Raw genomic sequence first — 21,541 nt, forward strand, 5'->3', positions numbered from 1 at the left:
GAGCTCTCAGGCCACAGGGAATGTCTTCATCCTGCTCAGTGCTTGCTGGCTTCTTCCCACGAACTTGCCTGCTCTCGTCCCGCACAGATGTAAGCTCTCAGTGTCCATGTCCCCTTCTCCAGAACCCCATTTGTGTCCCCCAACCCCAATTACAGCTGGTATCTCCCCAAACTGACCTCATCTCCGCTGCTGCTTACTGAACAAGAGGAGACACGGCTGCCCCGGCCAGAGGCCATGCGAGCCGTGCCCGTGGGATTTGGGGTTTGCTGAGAGTGCCGGCCACAGGGATGCTCTGCACCCCGCAGAGTCGCTTCATCAGCTCCTCGCCCTCTGGGATCCACCAAGAAGAGGAGATTTAGGCTGAAGCGATCAGTGCTGTGCCTCGGCCGCCACCTAGCAGCCACCCGACAGCGCTGGGGACACGGCGACAGGCGCAGGCCCTGTGCCAGGGTGCTTTTTCCCCCTTCACACTGCTTCCAGCCCAGTCTGCAAGCCACAGCTGTCCCCAGCCTCCCTCCGTCCTGCAGAAGGGCCAGCAAGGGGCTGCCGAGCTGCTAATTAATGATTTAAGCAATTAGAAGAGGTACATGAGCAGGGAGGCTCCCCCAGCCCCAATTCTTGGCACTGAAACCAAACTGGGTCCTGCTGAGCATGTCCCTGGACAAACCTGGGCAGGAGCAGAGCAGCCCCAGGGCTGTCCCAGCCCCACAAATCACCCACTGCCCAGGTCACCGAGATCCACACCCCATCTCTCCCCTGCTCTCATCCCAAAAAAGCACCGTGACTGGTATCCTGCAGGAATGGGAACTCTCGTCCACCCTGGACCCAAGAAACACCTCCCTGTCTCGTCAGTGAGGAGAAAAAAAAATTTCACAAAAGTCTTCCCATTTGAGAACTTTTATTCAGTTGCAGCGAGCAGAAAAACAAAGATAAAAAGCACTCAAATCTAGCCAACTCCATTGCCCGGAGAACTTTGCGCAAGCTCAGCTGTTTCATCCTTCCCTACATTAGGAGGCAAATACATCTGGCACAGCCCCGTGGCCTTAACACAGGACCAGAAATGTCCGACAACTTCTGACTTCTCCCCGCGGGGTTGTACATCTGCTGCTCACAGCACAACCCCTGGGGCTCTCAACCTCTCTGCTTCATTAGCTCTCTGTCCAGTTGTTTCCTAACAAGAAACAACTTGTCTTTATCTTGCTCTGTACAGTTTTAGCCCTATCCACATCCCAAACCACCCCTAAATGCTGAAATTCAAACAAAACAGTCATCTTTCCTTCATTGGTTCTCAGGGACAACTCTCCCAGGCCTGAGCTGTACAGAGCCCTGCCCAGGGCAGTTTATTCCTCGAAAAGGAAGCCCCCGCCAGCCACAAGAAGTGCCATAGCTCACTTTGCTCTCTGTAGCCTTCGACAAACGCTCTGCTTGCACGATGTCAGTGTGAGCCGTGCTCAGTCCACGTGCTGTGAACCACCCTGCAGGATGACACGGTCCTGGGCTGAAGGTTGTCTTTGCATGAAAGCCACAAATGCTTTCGGAGGCCAGGTAGTCTCCGCATCTCCCTCCCTCCCCAGACATTATATGCAAAATATTACTCATGCCGGACACCAACGATACTATTGCTCTGTTAAAAATCACTGAAGGCCCTGAAACAGAGAGGCTACAGTGGCCAGTCTAAAACAGCAGTCGTGACTGAAGAAGCCAACACATCCAGCTTCTCCCCTCGCTGTCTTCTTTATAGACCTCATTTGATACCTGTAAAATGGGATTCCTGAGGCTTTGTATTTGTTGCATCCTAATTCATCCACAAGTCGGTGTCTTTGTCTTAAGGAAGGAGGTTTCTTGGAGGTTAGCGGCACTTCAACAGACAGAGGCCTGAGCTGGTGTACAACCACCTCTCCTAACAGCAAGGATTGCGCAAGAGCACCCACTGTGATAAAAACAAAACAAAACACAACCAACCCCCTGTACACACAATGATAAAACCCCCACGCACCGAGTGAGGAACGTGTTTCCAGTTCCCCTCTCCTCATGTCAGTGGACAAAACAAAACGTGATACAGAGACGTTTTTCCAAGCCATTAAAGAGCAATAAAACAGTACAACACCAGCACAAGAAAAACAGCCCGTTTCCCTGAAAGTAAAAGCAACATGCATCACAGGCACTGGGTGCATCTGAGAAGATGTCAGACTCAAGTTTTTCAAAGGATTAAACGCTTCTGAATTAAGAGTGACAGCATGGTCATGTTGTGCTGCTCCCCGCAGCCTTCCTCGGCAGCAGCTCCAGCTCTCCCCTCTTCTCACAGCTCCTTTCTCAGACTTGGGAGCCACTGGAAGTAGCCATGGGAAGTGGCCAAGCGCGTGGCAGCTGCCAGCACTGCAGACAGCGTGGTAGGAGGGACACAGAGTTTCCACGACGCCCCCTGGTCGGACAGCCCGCTGGCACTGCACGGGGCAAGTGCGAGACTCCCCGGAAGGTCTTTGGTCTTCATTTTCTCGTCATCTGCATAAGGAGGGAGACAAAAGAAAGATCCACACGGTAACTCTAGGGGCTCCAGCTTAGACTGGAAAACCCCTTTGCCTGGATGTTACCAAGGCATGGCGTGAGGATTTCCTACTACACACCTACTGAATGAGCCCTAAATACAGCACAACCCGAGAGGCTCTCTCCCTCTCCTCCCAGCGCTCTCCCCTATTTCCCCAGAGGTGGGAAAGCAGACATGAATTAAGTAGGTCCTATCTGGAGGACTGAGGCCTCCATTCCACACATCAAACAGCTCTGTTTCAAGGAATGAACAGGCACTACCTTGGGCATGTCAATTAATTTAGCTTGTAAATTGGGCAGCTTTCACGTGGGGTACGTAAATTCTTTCATCATTTTGAAAATGAAAGAACATCCCATCTTGGATCTTGTAAGTTTAAAAAAAAAATGCTCTTCTCCATTACACTCGGGAGGAGAGCCTCTTGTTATGAAATGAACACAGGCTAATATATGGAGTGGAGAAGCAAAAACTTCACCATTAAAGGAAACAAAAGTCCAGGAAAGACAAAATTAACAGAGAGAAACAACCCTCAATTCATTTGTTCCCATGAAACACTCAGAAATCCATCCTGCTGCACAAAGTTCACACCAAAGCATTGCATCCAGCCATTTATTATTGCTGCTTCTCATCCCAAAGAAATGCCAACATTTCCATCTGGTCTAGCAAACAAACAGCACCAGTCCCAGGACACCTTACATCGACTGCAAGACTCACAGCACAATAAGAGATTGCTGAGCTTTCCTCTATCTTAATTTTTACTGACAAATCTATTCATACTGTTACGGTTGTCCAGCATAAACGGTGCTGCCATAAGTAGAACAGAAGGATGTAGAGCTTCATGAAGCTCAGTCTTGCTGGAAAATCCTTCTGTCTTATTAGGGTCATCTTGGCTCACGTCTGCTGGTTGCTTGGCATAGACGAAGGAGTTATAAAAGTCTTCCAGTGACTTGAAGACAACGGCAGGCTTTGAGGACTCTTCAAGAAGACGAGGTGTCTGCAAGTGTATAAAAAAAAAAACCCTCAGGAGAGGGCGTTATTAGTGCACACTTGGTTCATTAGCTGCCCTGATCTTTATTATCCCTCAGAGTGCATTAAGAAGTGGAATGTCAGCAACAGGATTATTTTTTTTTTTAAATTACAGTTACTCACAACCCTGGCCAAAGGGCAGCTCCTCCTGCACAACAAGCTGAAAAGAGTGACAGATTATTATGAGATACAAATCACCATGTCTTAACAAAGAACTACAGCTGGCTCATCTCTCAGCAGCCCCACGCAGAACAAGTGACAGCAATTACAGAGGGAGTTTCTCCATGGGAATGAAAACTGAATCAGAGGAAGTTCCCCTGCATTTTGAGTTAAAAATGCCAATTAAACTTCAGTTCCCGAGACGACCACCCATGTCTCTGTCACAAACTGGGAGTGGAGCCAGTGTTTCTATTACTGATTCAGCATGAAGAGGAAAAAATAGTGAAACAACAGACAAGCAAGAGTGCAATTCATTGTGCCCAAATGTAGCTGTTCAGAGATTAGGTTTCTCTTCTAGGTTTCTTCTGGTGTCAAGGCAGCAGAAGAAAGGCATCCACCTTCAGAAGAGGTGAATCATGATCCAGAGGTGCATCGTCCATTGGTGAGAGTGTTCAGAGGCTTAGCCCAGACCAAAGTTATTTTTATACAAGTAAATTTACACAGTTTAAATTGGCTGCTCACAAGGCAACTGTGAGAAGCGCACCAAGGTGCACTGGTGCACCAAGGAGAGCTACAAGGCTGGACAGCAGACATTTAGAGATGACAGGATAACAGCATAATAATTTGAATGACAGTCATCACTAGAGTTCAACTAACCAGCTACTCAGTTTGATATCATCAGCCCACTGAAAACTTTTACCTAACATGCAGTAAAAAATGTTAGAACAAGGAAAAGAAACAACGTTAGAAGATAATCATCTCCTCTTGCCACCCACACTGCCCTTGTGGGGGGACTGGCAGTGTCAATGCCACTTCAGGGCAAAGCAGGAGCATTCGTGGTCCAAGGGTGGACGACGCAAGTGTCTACTAGTACTGGAAAAAGACAGAGTGGAAATAGTTCAGAAAGAGGCTATTTTCAAAAAAGACAGGACTCCCTAGAGAGGGCTGTGAAGGGCAGGAAATAAGTAAGGCAGTATCTATGCTTCCTCCTGATTCCCACAGTTAACACCACCACCATTAAAAAGGAAAGCGTGAGCAGTGAAAACTGGAAATGGGGGAATACCACCTGGTGATGCTGCAAGTGCCGAAGTTCTACAGGTGTCGAGAGATAAGGAGGATTCAGAGAAATGAAATCTTTGTTTGTCATCATAACCAGCTGACTGGAGCACTTTTTCCCCTAATATGTACACATCGGATTTAGTTTTCCATTCCACAGTCTTCCTTAAAAGATATTCTTGTCACTTTTTCTAAAGCACTTAACAGAGATTACAGCCAGGGACAGACAATGTGCCCATGACTTCTCTGATCCAGTGAGGAAATTCCTATGCTTCTGAACACACGTGGTTTGACACTTTCAGGGGAATGTTTAGGAGTGAAGACGGGCCAGGTTTGATCCATGAGGTGCCAAAACAGTCAGTCGTGCATTTCGCTGGCACGTCAAGGTATTGGGGAAGCTAGCATATAATCAGTGGCATCAGAAACAAGAGCAGAAGGCAAATGTACAGCTCTGAGCCCATGCTAACAGCCAGTAGTTATTCATTGCTAGCCACTTTAAAAAACATTAAAGTAATCAAAGCATTATTCAAATAATCTAAAAGCTAAAACAACCTCCCCCTAACAGCGGCAGCTGAGAAAAACGCCCTTACCTTAACTACTGCCATAAGCTCTGTGGGAGTTTCATTTCTATCTTCCTGTACAAATTCAGGGTCTTGATCTGTTGTTCCTGCAACATTTACTTCATCTGGAAGTGGCTGCACATCTTCCCATCCCTCCTCAGTAGAGGAATGGCACTGCTACAGAGGAAGACAAAACAAGAAAAGGCACAGCCAGCGTGGGCAGAAGAAAGCAGGAAGCAAATCCACTGAAGTGCAGCTTACTGAGCAATCAGATGATGCCACTCTGACAGATTAACGGAGAGAAATGCAAAGGAGCTTTTTCTGCTCTGCTCCGAAGTTTTTAACGTTTCTTTCTGGAGAAGTTTTGGCAACTTTAAGAAAGAACATGCAAAGAAAGGCAATAATGTGATCAAGGAACTAGCTGTCACCTTAACTTCTTTCCACAACCACAAAATATATTTCTTGAATAAAACTGTACTTTGAAAGGGACACTCGCAGTTATTGCAGCCTTCTGAGAAACCTCAACGTGGAGATGTGGCCCAATCTAACAGAGCTGGTACAACAGTGTCCAACCATTTTGCATTTAAGGGGGGACTGGGGTGGGGGAAAGCATCAAGTTGTTAAGCCTGAGGCGGCGAACCTATGATTTGACAATGCCATGAGTTTCCCTGCAGTAAGGGTGGTTACAAGGAAACACTTGCTGAGGAGTGAGACGTGTCATACTAGACATCTTTCATTTCAGTTCAAACCACTGAGCAATTTTATAGTTGTCACTGATGATCAAAGACGACGAGGAATCATTTTGGGCAACTAAACAGAACAGTAGAGCAAAGAAAAAAGGCTTGCTTGCATGAAGACAGACCCAGAAGACCGCAATTTCTGGAGGAAGATTCTAGAGAGACCCTTGAAATAAGACAGGACAAAACTACAACGCTCGTGCATTCCTCTAGTCTCCAAGTTGCCAGCTATGCCTGCCATTTACACACGGTTACAGTTAACTAGTGAGCGTACACCCAGATTTTTCCAATAATACCCCCCCACCTCACAAAAACAAAACAAATAAAAAAACAAGAACACAGTAAACTCAGATTTGCAGAGTTTTGATCACACTAATTTCTTCCAAAACTACAAATTACAACGTTGGCTTCGAACCTTCAGTTCAGATGATATATCAAGTTTTTGGCAGCAGAAGACCATTAATAATCAAGATATACAACTTACATACAGTTTCTCTAGCACAGAAACTTAAGTCTGCTAAAACAAAGTCTCAGTAGGACAACTACTTTACAACTCACTAGCATTACACGAGGCTTTTGCAACAATTTCAGAGAAACATCATTAAAACCAGCCCTGGAACAGGCCCACTATTGAGCACTCTTCTGAGCACTTCAACAACTGACATTTCCTTGAAAGGTGCTTTGGCCACTGTAGCAAGGTATGTTGAGAAGAAAAAGAAAACCAAACACCACGATATAAACAACAAGGGAAAGCAGAGAGTCTCCTGCAGAGAAACGTTGTTTGTTTCTCACGGTACTACATTAGATTGCACTCAAGGCCTGGGTTTTACCACCTGCTTAACCACTTTGTCCATCAGGTTCTCTAGCTGTTAAATATCAAAGGGTTCTCCTTTTTAATATGCTCTCAAATCAAAGGTATCAAGCAGTATCCAGATCTCCATATCAATCATCCTTAAGAGTATTTTTTGAATAAAATCATAGGTGTGTACAACCCCAAAACACTCAGGATTGCAAATCATTTTAGAACAAACAAAACCCTTAATGCAAAGAATAACACTAGTTTTTCTAGTCTGTTCCCACATTTGAATGATACCCTTTGTTATTACACATCCTTTGCCAAACTCCAGAGAAACAGGAGAAAAGCACACCACTCCTTGGCTACGGGACGCGCATAACAGGGAAGTATTGAGCCAAACTGAGCTCAACTGATCTCAAGAATCAGGTACTGGTCCGAGTTCTTCCACGAGTCCATTCTCTCCCCCCAGGAGATTGCAGATGTCAGAGGAAACTTTGAGTAGACAGACTCCGTGGAGTCTGCAAATGGACCAGAGGACAAGGACCTAAGTGGCATTTCTGATCCATTTGTAATGTTTTTTTTTTTTTTTTTTTTTTTTTAAACACATCATGGTGGTTCTGGAAAACAAACTCCCTGAAAACCTGCATGATACTAATACAATACATGTCGACCAACCCCTGGAGCTGACTTCATCGAACGATGGCCATGCCCTAGCCAAATGCCCACCTGGTCACACAGCTCATCCCCGTCCAGCCTCGAGCTCGATGTTTCCTTGTCTGCATCCAGAGATTCCTGCTGCAAGCAAAGGTCTGGCTCCACCAGCTCAGCATCCTCCTGCTTAGCACTGGGTTGAGTATACAAGGCTGACAGATTCAGCTCCTTGAATCCCTAGTAACAAACAACCCCCCCCAATAGTAAAGAAAACTATGTTGTAACTACCACAACCACAAAAAAAATATATTAGAAATAATTTCTAATACATTTTAAAAAGCAGCACAGCAACCACAGGTTGGTGCCAACTTCTGGCAGAAATTGTCTTATTGCAAAAATCAACTAACCCTGCCCTCCAGCAACAAAATTACTCAGCAGTGCTCTGCTCCCCCCAAACTGGATATACTCATGCAAAAATACAATCACAGCATCCAATCCCACATCTACTGACTAAACAATACAAGCAATCTAGGCTGTCAAGCCTGACTTTCTGCTGAGATCAAAAACCTTCCTAAAGGTTTTTAGGTCCACACAGTTCTTACCAAAACAGAGCTGAGACATTCAGGTAACAATAGAAAGGGGCCTAAATCACAAGTACTCCCTGCACTGGTTTACAACCTGAATGTCTGTCCAAGGTACAACGTGCAATCCACCAAGCTTACGCCACTCAACATCGTTCATTTCACTGGTAAAGGAAGATATTTTTAATCAAGACCATTTCTGTAATTCAGCCTCAAATCGTGGCTACCAAAACTTGCTGGAATTAGCAATGGGTCAGCAAGCAACTAACACATCTCTTAACAACCTCTCAATGCCATCAGAGTTTGGCCTTCTCCGTATAACACCTACGGCTATTTTATTTCTCTCTATTACTTACAAAGAGTGTGTATCAGCTCTAGATGAATCTGCAGTGCTAACAAGCTCATGAACTTCACCAAAAAAAAACCCAACATCTAACAGCAGATTAGAAAATTCTGAAGACAGGATAAATTTAATTTGTTTTGTAAAACCAGAGTATCTCTGTAGCATCAGGTTCCAACTTAACCAAAAGCACTCACCACCGAGTTAGACACTGTGGGAGGCAGCCACAACATGTAAGTTACAGCTTAAACTAAAGATCTTCCTGCAACAAGCACCCAGCTGACCCTCTCCTACCCTTCCTCTCAGCAGTGCACGTCTCCCTCCTGACCTGGGAAGGAATGTTCTCTCCGCAGACGTCTGCATATCCCCGGTCCCTCAAGACACAGTGAAAGTAGACATCCTCCTCAGAGGATGTGTCGCACAGGAAGAGATGCAAAATGCCATTCACGTATTCATCCACAATGCCCACAAGTAGCTTTGAGACACACAGCTCCTGGAATTGGAGAGTTGCTGCACTGGTCCACGTACCCTCAAGAAGAAACAAGAACATAAAGTTACTATAAAGAGACCAACATCCATCACCTGGGACTTTCCCTTACAGGCACTTGTCATAAAAGCAATTACACTCGGTCAGGCTAGGGACAAATACAGGAAAGTCAGGCAAACAAGCTTCCTAGTGCTGAACGAAATCAAACTACGCCAAAACCTGCAGTGCTAGTAACACTGGGAATGTCTTTTCACCCCAAGTATCTATTTTCAAACACAGTTCTGCGGCATTCACTAATGACTTTATCACAGATGTCAAAAATACCATTGTGTAGGGCTCTTTTGTATATTCTAGTGGTTTTGTTGTTGTTTTTGCCTTTTTTTTTTGGTAAATTCATTCTACCGCAGGATTATGAAAGTTGACTATTAAAAGTTTTTAAGAAGCTGCTAAGCCTCAAAGCAATGAAAAATGTGAATCGTTAGCCCTCAAAAAAAAACAACCAAACAAAACAAACAGTGGAAAGTGATACTCCACTGAACATTACAGCAGAATTGTTTCTGTTAATATCACAAGGACATGAAAAAAATCCAAATATTTGCCCTTAACAGGTGAAAAAGTCAACCTCTACCTGATAGTTCTCATACATACGTCAGTAAACAAAACTGCACGTGAACACGCACCTCCACGGGTTTCACCCATGCCAAGGAACACGGGACAGCCTGAGCAGGGAGCTTCAAGTAGCACCACCTACAATATGAAACAGTCATGACCATTACAGCAAACAGAGCAAAAACAGGCAGGCAAGCAGAACTTAATCCTCTTGTGGGTTTTAAAATTAACTTTGGAATAGAGAGGTACTTATTGGATTTTCCACTTACGAATAAAAACCCTACAGTAGCTTTATGTAACACTCCATACCCAGAGAACAGGAACAGTAGGAATAGCAGTAACAACTGGCCCCTTATACCTTCCCTTGCCCACCCATCTTCCCATCAAACCTTTATGGTTACCGAGTTATGCCTTTTGAACCAAAGAATGCCAATGGCTAGGGGCAAATGAGAGAAGAAAATGAGGAAAAGATACTAAATTGCAGAGGAGAACAACTACCTCTAACAGCACAAGAACAGCCCACTTATACTGAGGACCATTCAGGAGGGTGTTTACATCCAAGACTGGAACCTAAAAAGGAGGATTAGGGAGCTTGCCTAAAGTGACGGAAAGTGCCTAAAGGCAAGACTGAGGAAAGCAAGCAGAAACAGGAGAGGATTTACCCCCAAGTCACCATGAGAGTGAGGGACAAGGTTGATGAGCAAAGGGCATGGAGTGATGTGAACTAAAGGGAACAAAAAAAAATATAATAAATCAGCAAAACAGGTCTTACATGGGGTCACCTCAAGCATTAGCATGTAAATGAGTACCTACAAGGCACCACTATGGAATAAAAACCCCACACCCTTTCTAGGAAGTCAGCATGCTGGGATGTTTCTCTGAACAACAGCAGGCCAGTCAGCCTCACCTCAACCCCTTGGAAGGTAACAGAACAACTAACGGAAACCCGTTTTTGGGCACATGAACAGGCTGACTGGGAGCAGTTGGCACAAATTCACCGAGGGAAAGTCATGTTTGACCAGTGTGAACCCTTCTACAACTAAATGGTAAGTGACAGGAGAGCAGTGCCTATCATCTTAAGCTTCCATAAGGCTTTTATCACTATCTCCTGTAAGAGAGTTTCATAGAAAGGCTGATGAAAAATGGGCTTGACAAATACACAGTGAGATGGACTGAAAACTGACATAACATCTAGGCCCAGAGGATGGCGATCAGTGGCACCAAGGCCTGTCGGAGGCCTAGCACTAGTAACATACGCCAGGAGTTAATACCGCGTCCGATCCCATTCAACTCTTTCATTAATGATCTGGATGATGGGGCAGAGAATACCTTCAGCAAGTCTGCAGACGATGAACTGGCAGTAGCAGCTGACAGCTCAGGGGGCCATGCTGTCCTCCAGGGAACCTCAACAGGCCGTAGAAATGGGCTGACAGGAACCTTGTGAAGCTCGACAAGGGGAAGTGCAAAGTCCTGCTCGTGGAGGAACAGGCCCACGCACCAGTAAGTGCTGGGGCCACCCAGCTGGATACCAGCCTGGCAGAGAAGGACCTGGGGATCCTGCAGGACACCAAGCGGAGCGTGAGCCAGCAACGTGCCCATGCCACAAAAAAGGTATCCTGGGCTGCATTAGGCAAAGCATTGCCAGGAGACCCAAGGGAGGTGTTCCTGCCCCTCTCTATTTAGGGCTAGTGAGGCCACACCAGAATTCTGTGTCCAGTTCTGGGCTCCCCAGTAGAAGAGAGAGAGAAATGGAGCTAGTGGAGAGAGTCCAGCAAAGGATCAGGAAGATGACGAAGGGACTGGAGCATCTCTCCTATGAGGAAAGGCTGAGAGAGCTGGGGCTGAACAGCCTGGAGAAGTGAGGGCTTGGGGAGGAGTTCATGAGCACGTACAAATAACTGATGGGAGAGTAAAGAAGATGGAGTCAAGCTCTTTTCAGTGGTGGCCAGTGACAGGACAATAGGCAACAGGCACAAACAAACACAGGAGGTTCCAACTGAACAAAAGGAAAAACATCTTTTTACAGTGAGGCTGAGTGAGCGCTGGAACAGGTTCCCTACAAGGTCTGTGGAATCTCTGTCCCTGGAAATACACAAAAGCCATCTGAACATAGTCCTGGGCAGCCTTCTCGAGGTAAGCCTGCTTGAGCCTGGGCCTTGGACAGGATGACCTCCAGAGGACCCTTCCAACCTCAACCATTCTGTGATCCTGTCAACCACGTTTCATTTACTTACTTGAGGAATCTCAGCCAAGACTTTCGGACGATGCCTACGTTTCCATAGTCTGGGTAGAACACCTCCACTTCCTGGTCACTGACGACACGGTGGATGACAACCCGGTACCACCATTTCGAGATCATTACACAGCAAAGCTGTCCAGGCTGCACTGAAGACTCAGGCATGATATAACGATCAGAAACAAGTTTATTTGAATAACAGCGTCTGCAAAACATCACAATGAAAGACTGTGCTTGGTAGGATGCAGGAGATGAACAAGGAGAAATACAGAGTATTTCAGGAGAATCTTCATTTCTCAAAGTCCCAATGACACGAATTTTCAGGAGTTGTTTTAGTGGATGCTTTACATCTCTGTTCTGCTGAACTTAAACTGAAATGACAATAGGAAATGCAAACTCAAACTTTAACATTTGAGCGTTCTTCCTGGGGTCCAATGAAGAGTGAATTCATCAGAGGCTAAATACAGTCAGTCTAGTCATTAACTTTAAACATTACCTTGACCCATCACAGGTTTTTTTTTTTTTTTTTGTTTTTATAAACCAGTTTCTGGAGTATAGGCTACACGTACAGTATTTGCCTGCAGAGTCTGTAACTACACTTACGTGTGCCCCATGGACATAAGTGCTTACTTTGGCACACAATTAATAGAAATTGTAGCATGGTTGTGGTGGAACAGAATCCCAAATGCACAATGTAACTGACACAAAGTCACTGATGGGGTTTTGCTTTCAAATGTAGATAACGACAAAGGCCTCTTACCCATTGCTTTTTGGTTAAATGTTAGAGATCAACGTAAAAGTCTTAACTGAGCTCATTAATAGTAGTAGCACGGACAATACAGAGGTAGAAAGGAAGACAAAAGTTCCCTTTCGTATCCTTTCCAGTCTTTTAAAGTTTAGAACTGTCTGGGACACAGCCACACAACTGTGAATTGTTATTAACCACATCATCTGCTTGCTAGCTAGTAGGAATGTATCAAACCAGCTGTGACCGTACCTGCCAGTGGGCTGCCCTGTCCCCTCAGCATGAACACACACACCCAACAGGCAGTAGTACTATCAAAAGGTTCGCACCTCATCTCCATCATCAGATGCTGCAGCTTATCAGATGTTTCCGTGCTGCAGATGCGGATGTAGAACTGGCTGGGAGAGACGATGAATTCCACAAAGACTCCCACCAAGCACCTTCTCTCAAGCGGTGGCAAACTGCAAAGGTTTCGGTCCTGAACAGCATCTGGAGGAATTTCTGGCATCACCATCATCTTGTCTAGCAGGGACTGCTCCAAATCCTGAGGCTACAAAGGGATAAGAAGGAAGTGGTACTAGGATGTCTCTTCACGCACTGCACACACATGAATGGCCTTTCCATTTAGGTTAAAAATACAGCTCTGCTTTCCTGGGAATTGCTGAGTATCAGCAAATCCCACCAAGCTGTGCAAGCTTGGATTAAAACTTCCGCTGCAATGGGAACATTTTCACATTTTCACACTCACTCTCTTTCCCTTCCTTCCTTCCTCCCTCCCTCTAGAGCAAAGTAACAGTTGTGTATACCTTGCTTGTATTCCTACAAAGAATTAAGGAGAGGAACTGAAGCCATGTCCCCTATTTAGACAATGTTAAATGGCTACTGCTAAAAAAACCAACCAACAACTCTGTTGAATCTTATCCAAAGGATGCTATTTCTATGCTCCAGGACAATGAAAGTACATGACTGAGCCAGCAAAACTATTTGAAAATGATTCAAGCGGCAGAAGGCACAACACATCTCATTTTCACACTAGAGCTACTTCCCAAGGGCAAAAACAAACAAAACCTACAAATTCTGTTCCTTTCTCACTCTGGAAAGATTTGCTAGCACAGCTTAAGCTTTTTGCATTATTCTTTAACTGTTGTGTGCTGAAAAGATTATTTCACTTTAAGTAGTGTGGAGGGGAATCTTAATCGTACATATGCTACTTTCACTGCCTCAAGTGCTTTCTTTTGGGGCAATGAACAGCGTTCCTCCAATGATCAGAAGTCAAAACAATTTTGTTTTTACTCATAATGAATATGCTACAAGCTAACACTGCATTATACATCAGGCCACGTATGGGAAATGTGTCTTCCTGCACACATACTGTCACCTATCTGCCTAATTCAACTGCAAATAGCGTTTGTAGGAACACTTCTAAGTCTCTTCTAAGCATTTTTTCAAGGAGAGAGGAATCTTTGATTCTGCAGACTGAGTCAGGGCTAATGCCCTTGAAATTTTTTAATTAAAATTTTGAGTAAAACATTGAGTTAAACAGTAAGTTAACGTTTTTAAATTAAAGAGTAGCTGAGGGAATTCTTGCCCAAGCAGCATAACCTCTAAAAAAAATCCACACTTCATGGAATTCCTCTAAGAAGTGCCTGTGAGCACTGGCATTTCTGAGGAACAGTTTTGCTCCCAGAATGCTCTTATCACCCTGTTAAGGGCACACATGATCTTTATCATCTAGTTCACGCACTGGTAGCGACAACATTTTGGCAAGGACAGGAAACATGTACTTGAGAACAGGTTTGCAGAATAAGGAACAAAATCATAAAAAAGAAAACAAGACACTGTAAAAACGACACTTGCAGTATCTCACGGTCTGCGAGACTGGCTAACTCCTTTCCCTAGGACAGACTGGCAGCTGCCACAGCGGTGTGAACGACACCCTTCCTTCTGCTCAGGGTGAGAAAAGCTGCTGAGAGCAGCAGCTCTATACGCTTTCCCCTTCTTAAGGCCAAGTGGATTGACTCAGCCTGTGTACCTCATTCGTCCCTTACAACACTTCCATTATTAGCTCCCCGTGACAGGATACCTGGATACCTTACAGCAGGGCAGGGACCAGGTCATTTCTTTCCCCTCTACCTTGCAGCACCCTGATGAACAAGCATTCGTTGCACATACCAGCCAGCACATTCCAACTAGCTTTCCTCCCCTTCAGGGCCTTTCTAAAACAAAATAGCAAGCTCAGCATTTCACGAGGAATACTAGCCGTACAAACATCTTTCAAGACTTATCCTGCTTCGGTCTTTAAACAGATTCCCAACGTGATACAATGGAACAAAAACCTAACTTGAGGTCAAGGTTACCAGCACCCTTTTTTGCCCTTCAGGAAGAGCAGGCGGGCTTTGCTTGAATTAGGGGAATTGCTGGTGACTTCATCACACCAAACTAAGTTTCCGTAAAGGATCAGGGATGACTGCCGGAGGGCATGTTTTATGAACTGCCACACAAAGTAAAACTCGGTCACAGGCTTCCAAGTTCACAATCGCACAAAACACTGAAGTGAGGAAGAATTCCCGGGACTCTTTCCTGCCAGGGCACTCCAGTTGCATACAGCCACAAGATGAGTTTGGCAGAGGGAATAACTCGGTGTAGGAGGATTTTCTGGGAGAAAGGGAAGGCCTGAAGAGGCTCAGAAGAGGGCAAAAAAAAAAAAAAAACAAACACAGAGGGGACAAACAAATTCACATAAACAGGTTTGGCAAATTCAGAGACTGAACTGTTCCTCTCCATCTCCTTGTAGGAAATGGACTGCTAAACTCAAAACCCTCGAAGTCCAAAGAGAAAGACCAGGAATGGCTATAACTTTAGATGGTGAACAAAGCGTTACTGGTTTCCTTCAGTAAGAGATTTAAGGCAAACAAAAAACCCCAAATCATGCACACCAGGCCCCCCCATTCAATCTACAGAGGAACAGGCACTCCCTGCTCCCAACCACAGGCTGCCCCTAACCACCAGGACCAAGCCCATACCCTCAGCACGGGTCAGCTTCAGACACAGGTGTGCTGCTGTAACCACCCACACCTGCTAGAGCACACCTTCTTCTAAGCCTCCTTCTCCAGGGAAAAAAAAACATGAGCAAGGTCCCTTTCAAACCACAGCATAAACTGGAAAAATACTTCATCCTTTCTGTGTCCCCACAGATAATGCTGTTTGGTCACTAGAGCAAGCCCGCAGGAATCAAAACCTCCAAAAACCATTGTCCAGCTCTCCTCTCTTACAGGCTAACACTGAACAAGACACAAACCCTGCCTACAGCAGGGGAAGAAGTTTCACAGAGCTGGTCTTCAGGTTACTAAAGCGCAATTACAGATGAATGCACCAGAAGGTATCACCACTTGTATCAGGGAGCAAGATGATGCTTAGCTCATCTTGGATGATCTGTGACAGATCTGGAGACCAGCGAAAGACCTAGGTTTGGATGGCATTTATGGCTACATGCCAGCCTAATGTGAGTCTTACCACCTCCAGACTCACCTAAAACAGATACTAAAATTTTTGGAAGCAGCAGTGCCTCAACAAGACAATCTCAACAGAAACAAAATTAGTAGAAGAGCATCTATCATGGGATTAAGACAAAAAGAAGCTACAGATGGCTTATCCAGCTGCTTACTTGTTTTAGGTGATCACCAAAATGTACTGCTTGTGTTTCCAGTGGCTCTGACTTTTCTTCTGCTGTCTGATGGAAGCTCTCTGTCTCACAGCTGGATTCCAAGGGAGGCATCTCAACTGCAGTGGCTGCAGCAAAGACAGTAACTTGTATGTTATTCTTTCTTGGACCAATGCAGAGCTACATATTAAGCAGAAAGACAAAACATCTGAAAATGAAAGAAAGCACACGTAGCATTTTCCTGATCTCTGGACCATTCACAGTCACCACATTCATGTATATTCACTAGAGAGGCATCATTCACTGTATTAATACATTTTAAAAGTAACTTCTGCTTGCAGGCATGCTAAGGGTTGAGCTAATTCCTAGAATGATGCAAAAATGAATTCTCCCCAGGCAAGTTAGGAATTTGGCCGGAACTGTATGGGATTTTCTGCCCTCCCTCATAGCTGTTATGGGAACACCGAGGACACCTGCAGCCTCTTCTGTGGAAAATCATAGCTGAGCCTTTCAGACTAACTGCTAGATTTTCAGCCTCAAAAAATGCATTGGAAAGGCTCTACTAGCCTGTGGAGCAGACATTCAAGAGATTCCTCTAGTTTTGTTATCTGTTGCCTGGAATGACTAGAAATTCACCCCATGTACACGCACAGAAAGCCCACATGCTGAAGCATCTCAGCATCCTTTCTTTCACCTGCCACCAAAAACCAGTAGCAACCTGTAGAAATCTTCCAGTTAAGCTCTCTGCTACTGAGACAACTCCCTTGTAACAACTACTTCTGCAGCACCCCACAGTCCTTCTGTACTAAGCTGTAGGGGAACCGTGACTACTACTGCAACTAGAAATGCAGCAACATCTACCTGAGACATGGCTGCTTGGCCATAGTGCTTATGAGAGCTACATGTTTCAAGTTAAATAACACAGCCTCACCTTGTGGCATCTTTTCCTGCTCTATCTCACTTGATGAGCTCTCCTTGAGGGTTAACAAGGAACCTCCTCTTGTCTGCTTAACCACAATGATATCCGATACACTTCTGAGGACTTCAAACATGGAGAGAAACCCATACTGCGTGTACTGAAACGTCCGCCCAAAGCGTCTGGAGTATGCGTTATTGAAGTCCAAGAGCAGAAGTGGTGAGGAACTCAGCAGCTCCTGGAGCTCATTCTTCACTGCTGCTGGCAGGGCGGGAGTCCTGCCCCCTAGAGAGAAACTCCGCTGCTTCCTGAAGGCAGATGCACTTGCTTTCTTAGCAGCACTCCGTGCCTTACTGCTTATTCTCTGTTTGGCAATCAGTTTGGAAATCTCTTTGGTGGTCTCATCTGCAATAGCTACAACAGGGAAAAAAAAAAAGCTATCAGAACCACTAAAACAGTAAACCATTAAAAGCTCAAAATAGGCAAAGTGCTTTTTTCCACTTTTCTCTCCTTTCCACCCCCAGCTTTTTCAGAGACAGGTACCTCTTTCAAAAGCAATCACACTAAATCATGGCTGGCTTCCAGCATGACAAACGCTTCTCCTTTCCTTTTGCAAACTGGGCTGAATCAAATTTAACCAACAGTCATCTTGAACCTTCAACCCTTTAAATCCAGATCCAAGGTAGGGTGGTCAAACACTTGTGTACAGGATCACAAGAGGAAAGGGCTGTGGGTTTGGTTGGTAAAACAGTAAATAGCTTGCTGCCCCCCTCAGCAGAATCACAGTAAGACTTCACCATAGCCTAAGAGCATCAGGATGTTGATGGACTCAAGTGTCATTTTTGAAAGGGCCTACAAATGAAACAAGAAAACTAACGCAACCAAAAACCTAAGCTTCTCTGACCACTTTACAAAACTAAAAGGTGCTACCAGTGACACTTGAGAAAGAGCCATGTTTGTGCAGTGTTCTCCAAGTTCATCCTCAATTCTAACCCTCAGCTAGAGGCAAAAGTGTTGGAATCACACTATGAAGTGGGTTGGAAAGCACCTCTGGAGGCCACCTGGTCCAAGCTCCACAACTCAAAGCAGAACTGATAACAGACCTTTGCTCACCTTCTTCATCCACTGCTTTTTTGTACTCTGCCACTCAGCCAGGCAACAGCAAACAGCTGAAATGGAAGAGATCCCTGGACAGGGAGCCTGCAAAGCATCCCAGACAATGCCAAAACGTCTCGTTCAGCCCTCAGCATCTGCAGAATCAGGCAGTTATAGCCTGGTTTTGGCTGGGCTCCATGTGACAGAGTAGACACCCATCCAGGCGAGGCCTCCCTTGAGAGCAGCCCGGATGTTCCCCATGCCTTTTAACAGCGTTCTCTTGTTTTGTAGGGCTCTACAAAAATACCATTTCACTCCTCCCAATCAACTTTTTACACCTACAGCTATTTCCATAGCTCCTCTCCCAAAGCTAAGGAAAATGAGAAGTCTTCTTTAATACAAACTAAGCTTCCCTCCCTTGGGGCCAGGAAAGGAAGTGTTTACAGCTTGCCCCAATACGCCTTACCCCTGATTTTGGTTCCTGCTGAAGCCTGTGTTTATGGGAAAAGTGGAGCTTAACAGTTCTGGTCCACCCACAAGAGACAAAACTGAATTAAGTGCAGAACGTAAGATGTACAAAAATTACAAGCATACGGGATTTTTCAAGAGGAAAGAGCAGAAAAACATTACAAAGTAGATTGAAATCTAGGAAAAACCACCAAAGATGAGAAACAAAACAGCTTTATGAGGAAGAGTAACAAAGATGGGACCCAGAGCTCTGGGAACGCATCCAGCAAACCCTCATTATCCTGGGGCATCGCCTCCTCCCAGCGCGCGGTGCCGAACAACCTGCGAGGAAAGGAAGCCTCACCTTTGAGGACAACGCTGCCTTTGCCATTGGGACAGACTCTGACAACTTTGGGCATTTCTGCCACCAGCTCCATGGTGGATCGGAAGCCCAGGTCGCGCACGGGGAGAGGCCTGCCGACCATGGCCGCGTACTCCCGCTCCAGCTGCTCCGGGCTCAAGCCCTGCTTGGCAGCCAACAGCAGCGACCTCACCTCCTTCTGCAGCACCTCCATGAGCCGCCCCTGCTCGCCCGTGTCTGCACTGGAAGGGGAGACGAAAACAAGCAGAGAACGACTCACACCACGGCGATAGAGGCAACCCAGAGGCAGGAAAGAGCCTTTTTCACCACCTCACAACAGCGGGGCGGCGAGGCGAGCTCCACCGCCCCCTTCCCCCCTCACGGCGCCACGATGCCTCCGCCGCCTCGCCCCCACCGCGCCTGCGCGCTCCCCTTTCCGCCCTTCGGCGGCGCGAGGGCGGGGCCGCCCGGCGGCTGAGGGGCGGCGGCCGCCATTTTCTTCGGCGCCGCGCTGGGCTCGCATGAAGGCTGGGGCTGCTCCCTCAGCCTCCTCCAGGAGGAGCAGAGGGATCAGGTGCGCATGCTTTCTGACAGGAAAAGTCAGAGCCACGGACTACAAAGTTCCAATTTCTCGAAGGAAACAATATTTAAACCCTCATGACAATATTATTAAGGGTGGCCTTGCATGTTTTAGTCCCCTCTGAGAGGAGAATCTGTGGTGGAGTGCCTTTCCCAAGGCCAAAGCATTATAAACTGGGTTACAGTAGCTGTTTTCCCAAAGGTTGGAGGTTACTTGAGAAACCCGCTTGAGGATCTGGTTGATTTCCACACAGGGATATGTTTCAGGGTGACAGTGGGGACTAAAGATAGAGGTTTCAGGATAATAGTCTGCAAACCCACCTCAGCACATGCCCTCAAAGCACCTCCCTGGTCCTGAGGTATCATCCAAAAGTGCCCCACAGGGACTGAGGATTTAGGAGTCATTGGCTGAAAGAATGTCAGGCACAACCAGAAAGCTGCAGGTTTTTTTAAGATTTAAAGAGCATTGTGGAGCTTTTGGAAATAAATGGGCCAGAGTTAGCGCTGCCTGGCCAAAACCAGGCTTGAGACATTGTTCACTGTTACTTAAACCACCTGCACTTCCAGCAGCTGAAGACTGTCTCCACCTCTCTGAGTGTTAAACACAAAGTAAAACAAGTCTCTGGAACATCTCCAAAGCAAATACAGGCAGTATGAATGTATTAATTACAGCCTATTTCCACCCAACTTTTCTCACCTTCCATTAGTGCTCTACATTCATCACTCCCCCAGTGACCTGCTGATGAGGCACGAAGCATGACAGAGCAGAGAAAGCGATGAGCTGGCGTTCCTGCCATCCCTGCTTCTAATATCCTGACTCTGGGCAGGCCAAAAGCCTCCAATAAGACAGGAATCTGTGAAAAAACAAGAGCAGCACCTCCCTGACTGTCTTCCTGCTCCCTCCAGCAGCTCCTCCGCATAACACATCTCCCTGCCAGAGGCCAAGTGGGAAGCCCTGAGCTCAGCACTGCCTGACTGACGAGGAAGTCACGGCTTTTATGTTCCAGCCTTGTCTTGCTGTAGTGTGATTTCCAGTCAGGTGCTGATTTCTTTAATACAGTCAGTGACATAGTGTGATCTATAGCACTTTAGAAGTGTTTCTTGCAAAGGTTTCCACAGATGCCACCACAGTCTGCGCAGTGTGGCAGCTCTTTCTCTGACAGAAAAAGCTCCTGTGTTTGTGCTGCCTCACTCCTGCTGTGGAAAACTACGGAGGCATTTTACACACAAACTTTTCTGGCAATTTAGAAAGATTTATTGAGACTATCCTAGCAATGACCTCCCTGCTTTTCACCCATTCTGGAAAGTTTGGGGCTGAACTGGGAACAGCTAGTTTATCTCCCTGCTAAAAGGTGTAGTGACCCAAGAGAAATTTTGCTGTCAATATCCCACCACTGTGACAGCCAGGTTTTTTAAGGAACAGACCTAATAGCATGAGACCCTATTCACCTAGCTGTTCTCAGTAACAGCACTTCCAAACACTCAGAGAAGCTGCAGATCTCACTAGTAAGGTTTTTTTTTGTTTTGTTTTGTTTTGTTTTGTTTTTTTTTTTACCCTGGCATTTATTGTACTAGTCACTCTCCCCATCTGAGGTCTTCAGAGCCAAATATCTGCCAGTTACTTTTAGGTTGTTTTTCATCAACTTCGTAAAAACCATCTACTAAAAATCATGAGGGCTTTTGATCATATTTGATTTCCAAGGGCAGGAAGATACAAACAGAAAGTCCCCCTGGAGTCCACCTTGTCCAGGTCTAACTTTCCTTCCCATCTCCACAGCAGTGTGAGATGAGAGCAGAGCAGCTGGGAAACAGCTTGTTCACTTCACTGCCCATTATGTCTGACAAGCCTGTGATAAACTTGGAACAAGCCTCCTTGATCTGACACCTCCCCTTCTTTCCTCCCCTGCCTGGATTTCCTGCCTGCAGCAATAAATTCAAGCACAAATTCAACCTACTC

At 45.8% G+C, this 21,541-nt stretch overlaps 1 protein-coding gene across 5 annotated transcripts; it reads right to left on the minus strand.

The window, feature by feature from the left end:
* Positions 1–881: 881 nt before the first annotated feature.
* Positions 882–20,300, minus strand: TDRD5 (tudor domain containing 5). Of its 5 annotated transcripts, none has more exons than XM_013191452.3 (12): positions 20,282–20,300; positions 19,009–19,247; positions 17,118–17,516; positions 16,190–16,314; positions 12,855–13,075; positions 11,779–11,985; positions 9,616–9,682; positions 8,777–8,977; positions 7,603–7,764; positions 5,374–5,520; positions 3,320–3,536; positions 882–2,502 (listed from the first exon to the last, which is right to left on the minus strand). In XM_013191452.3, exons 2-12 carry the CDS (start codon positions 19,217–19,219, stop codon positions 2,300–2,302), a joined length of 2,160 nt encoding a protein of 719 aa, XP_013046906.3. In that variant the 5' UTR covers positions 19,220–19,247; positions 20,282–20,300; the 3' UTR covers positions 882–2,299. The 5 variants fall into 5 exon arrangements, with proteins under 5 accessions (XP_013046906.3, XP_047929321.2, XP_066857293.1 ...); XM_048073364.2 differs by lacking the exon at positions 20,282–20,300 and adding an exon at positions 19,388–19,515 and having other exon boundaries at positions 5,374–5,517; XM_067001192.1 differs by lacking the exon at positions 20,282–20,300 and adding an exon at positions 19,388–19,515.
* Positions 20,301–21,541: the final 1,241 nt, after the last annotated feature.

This window comes from Anser cygnoides, chromosome 8 (genome assembly GCF_040182565.1).
Source record: "Anser cygnoides isolate HZ-2024a breed goose chromosome 8, Taihu_goose_T2T_genome, whole genome shotgun sequence".
In the NCBI taxonomy this organism is placed as follows: Eukaryota; Metazoa; Chordata; class Aves; order Anseriformes; family Anatidae; genus Anser; species Anser cygnoides.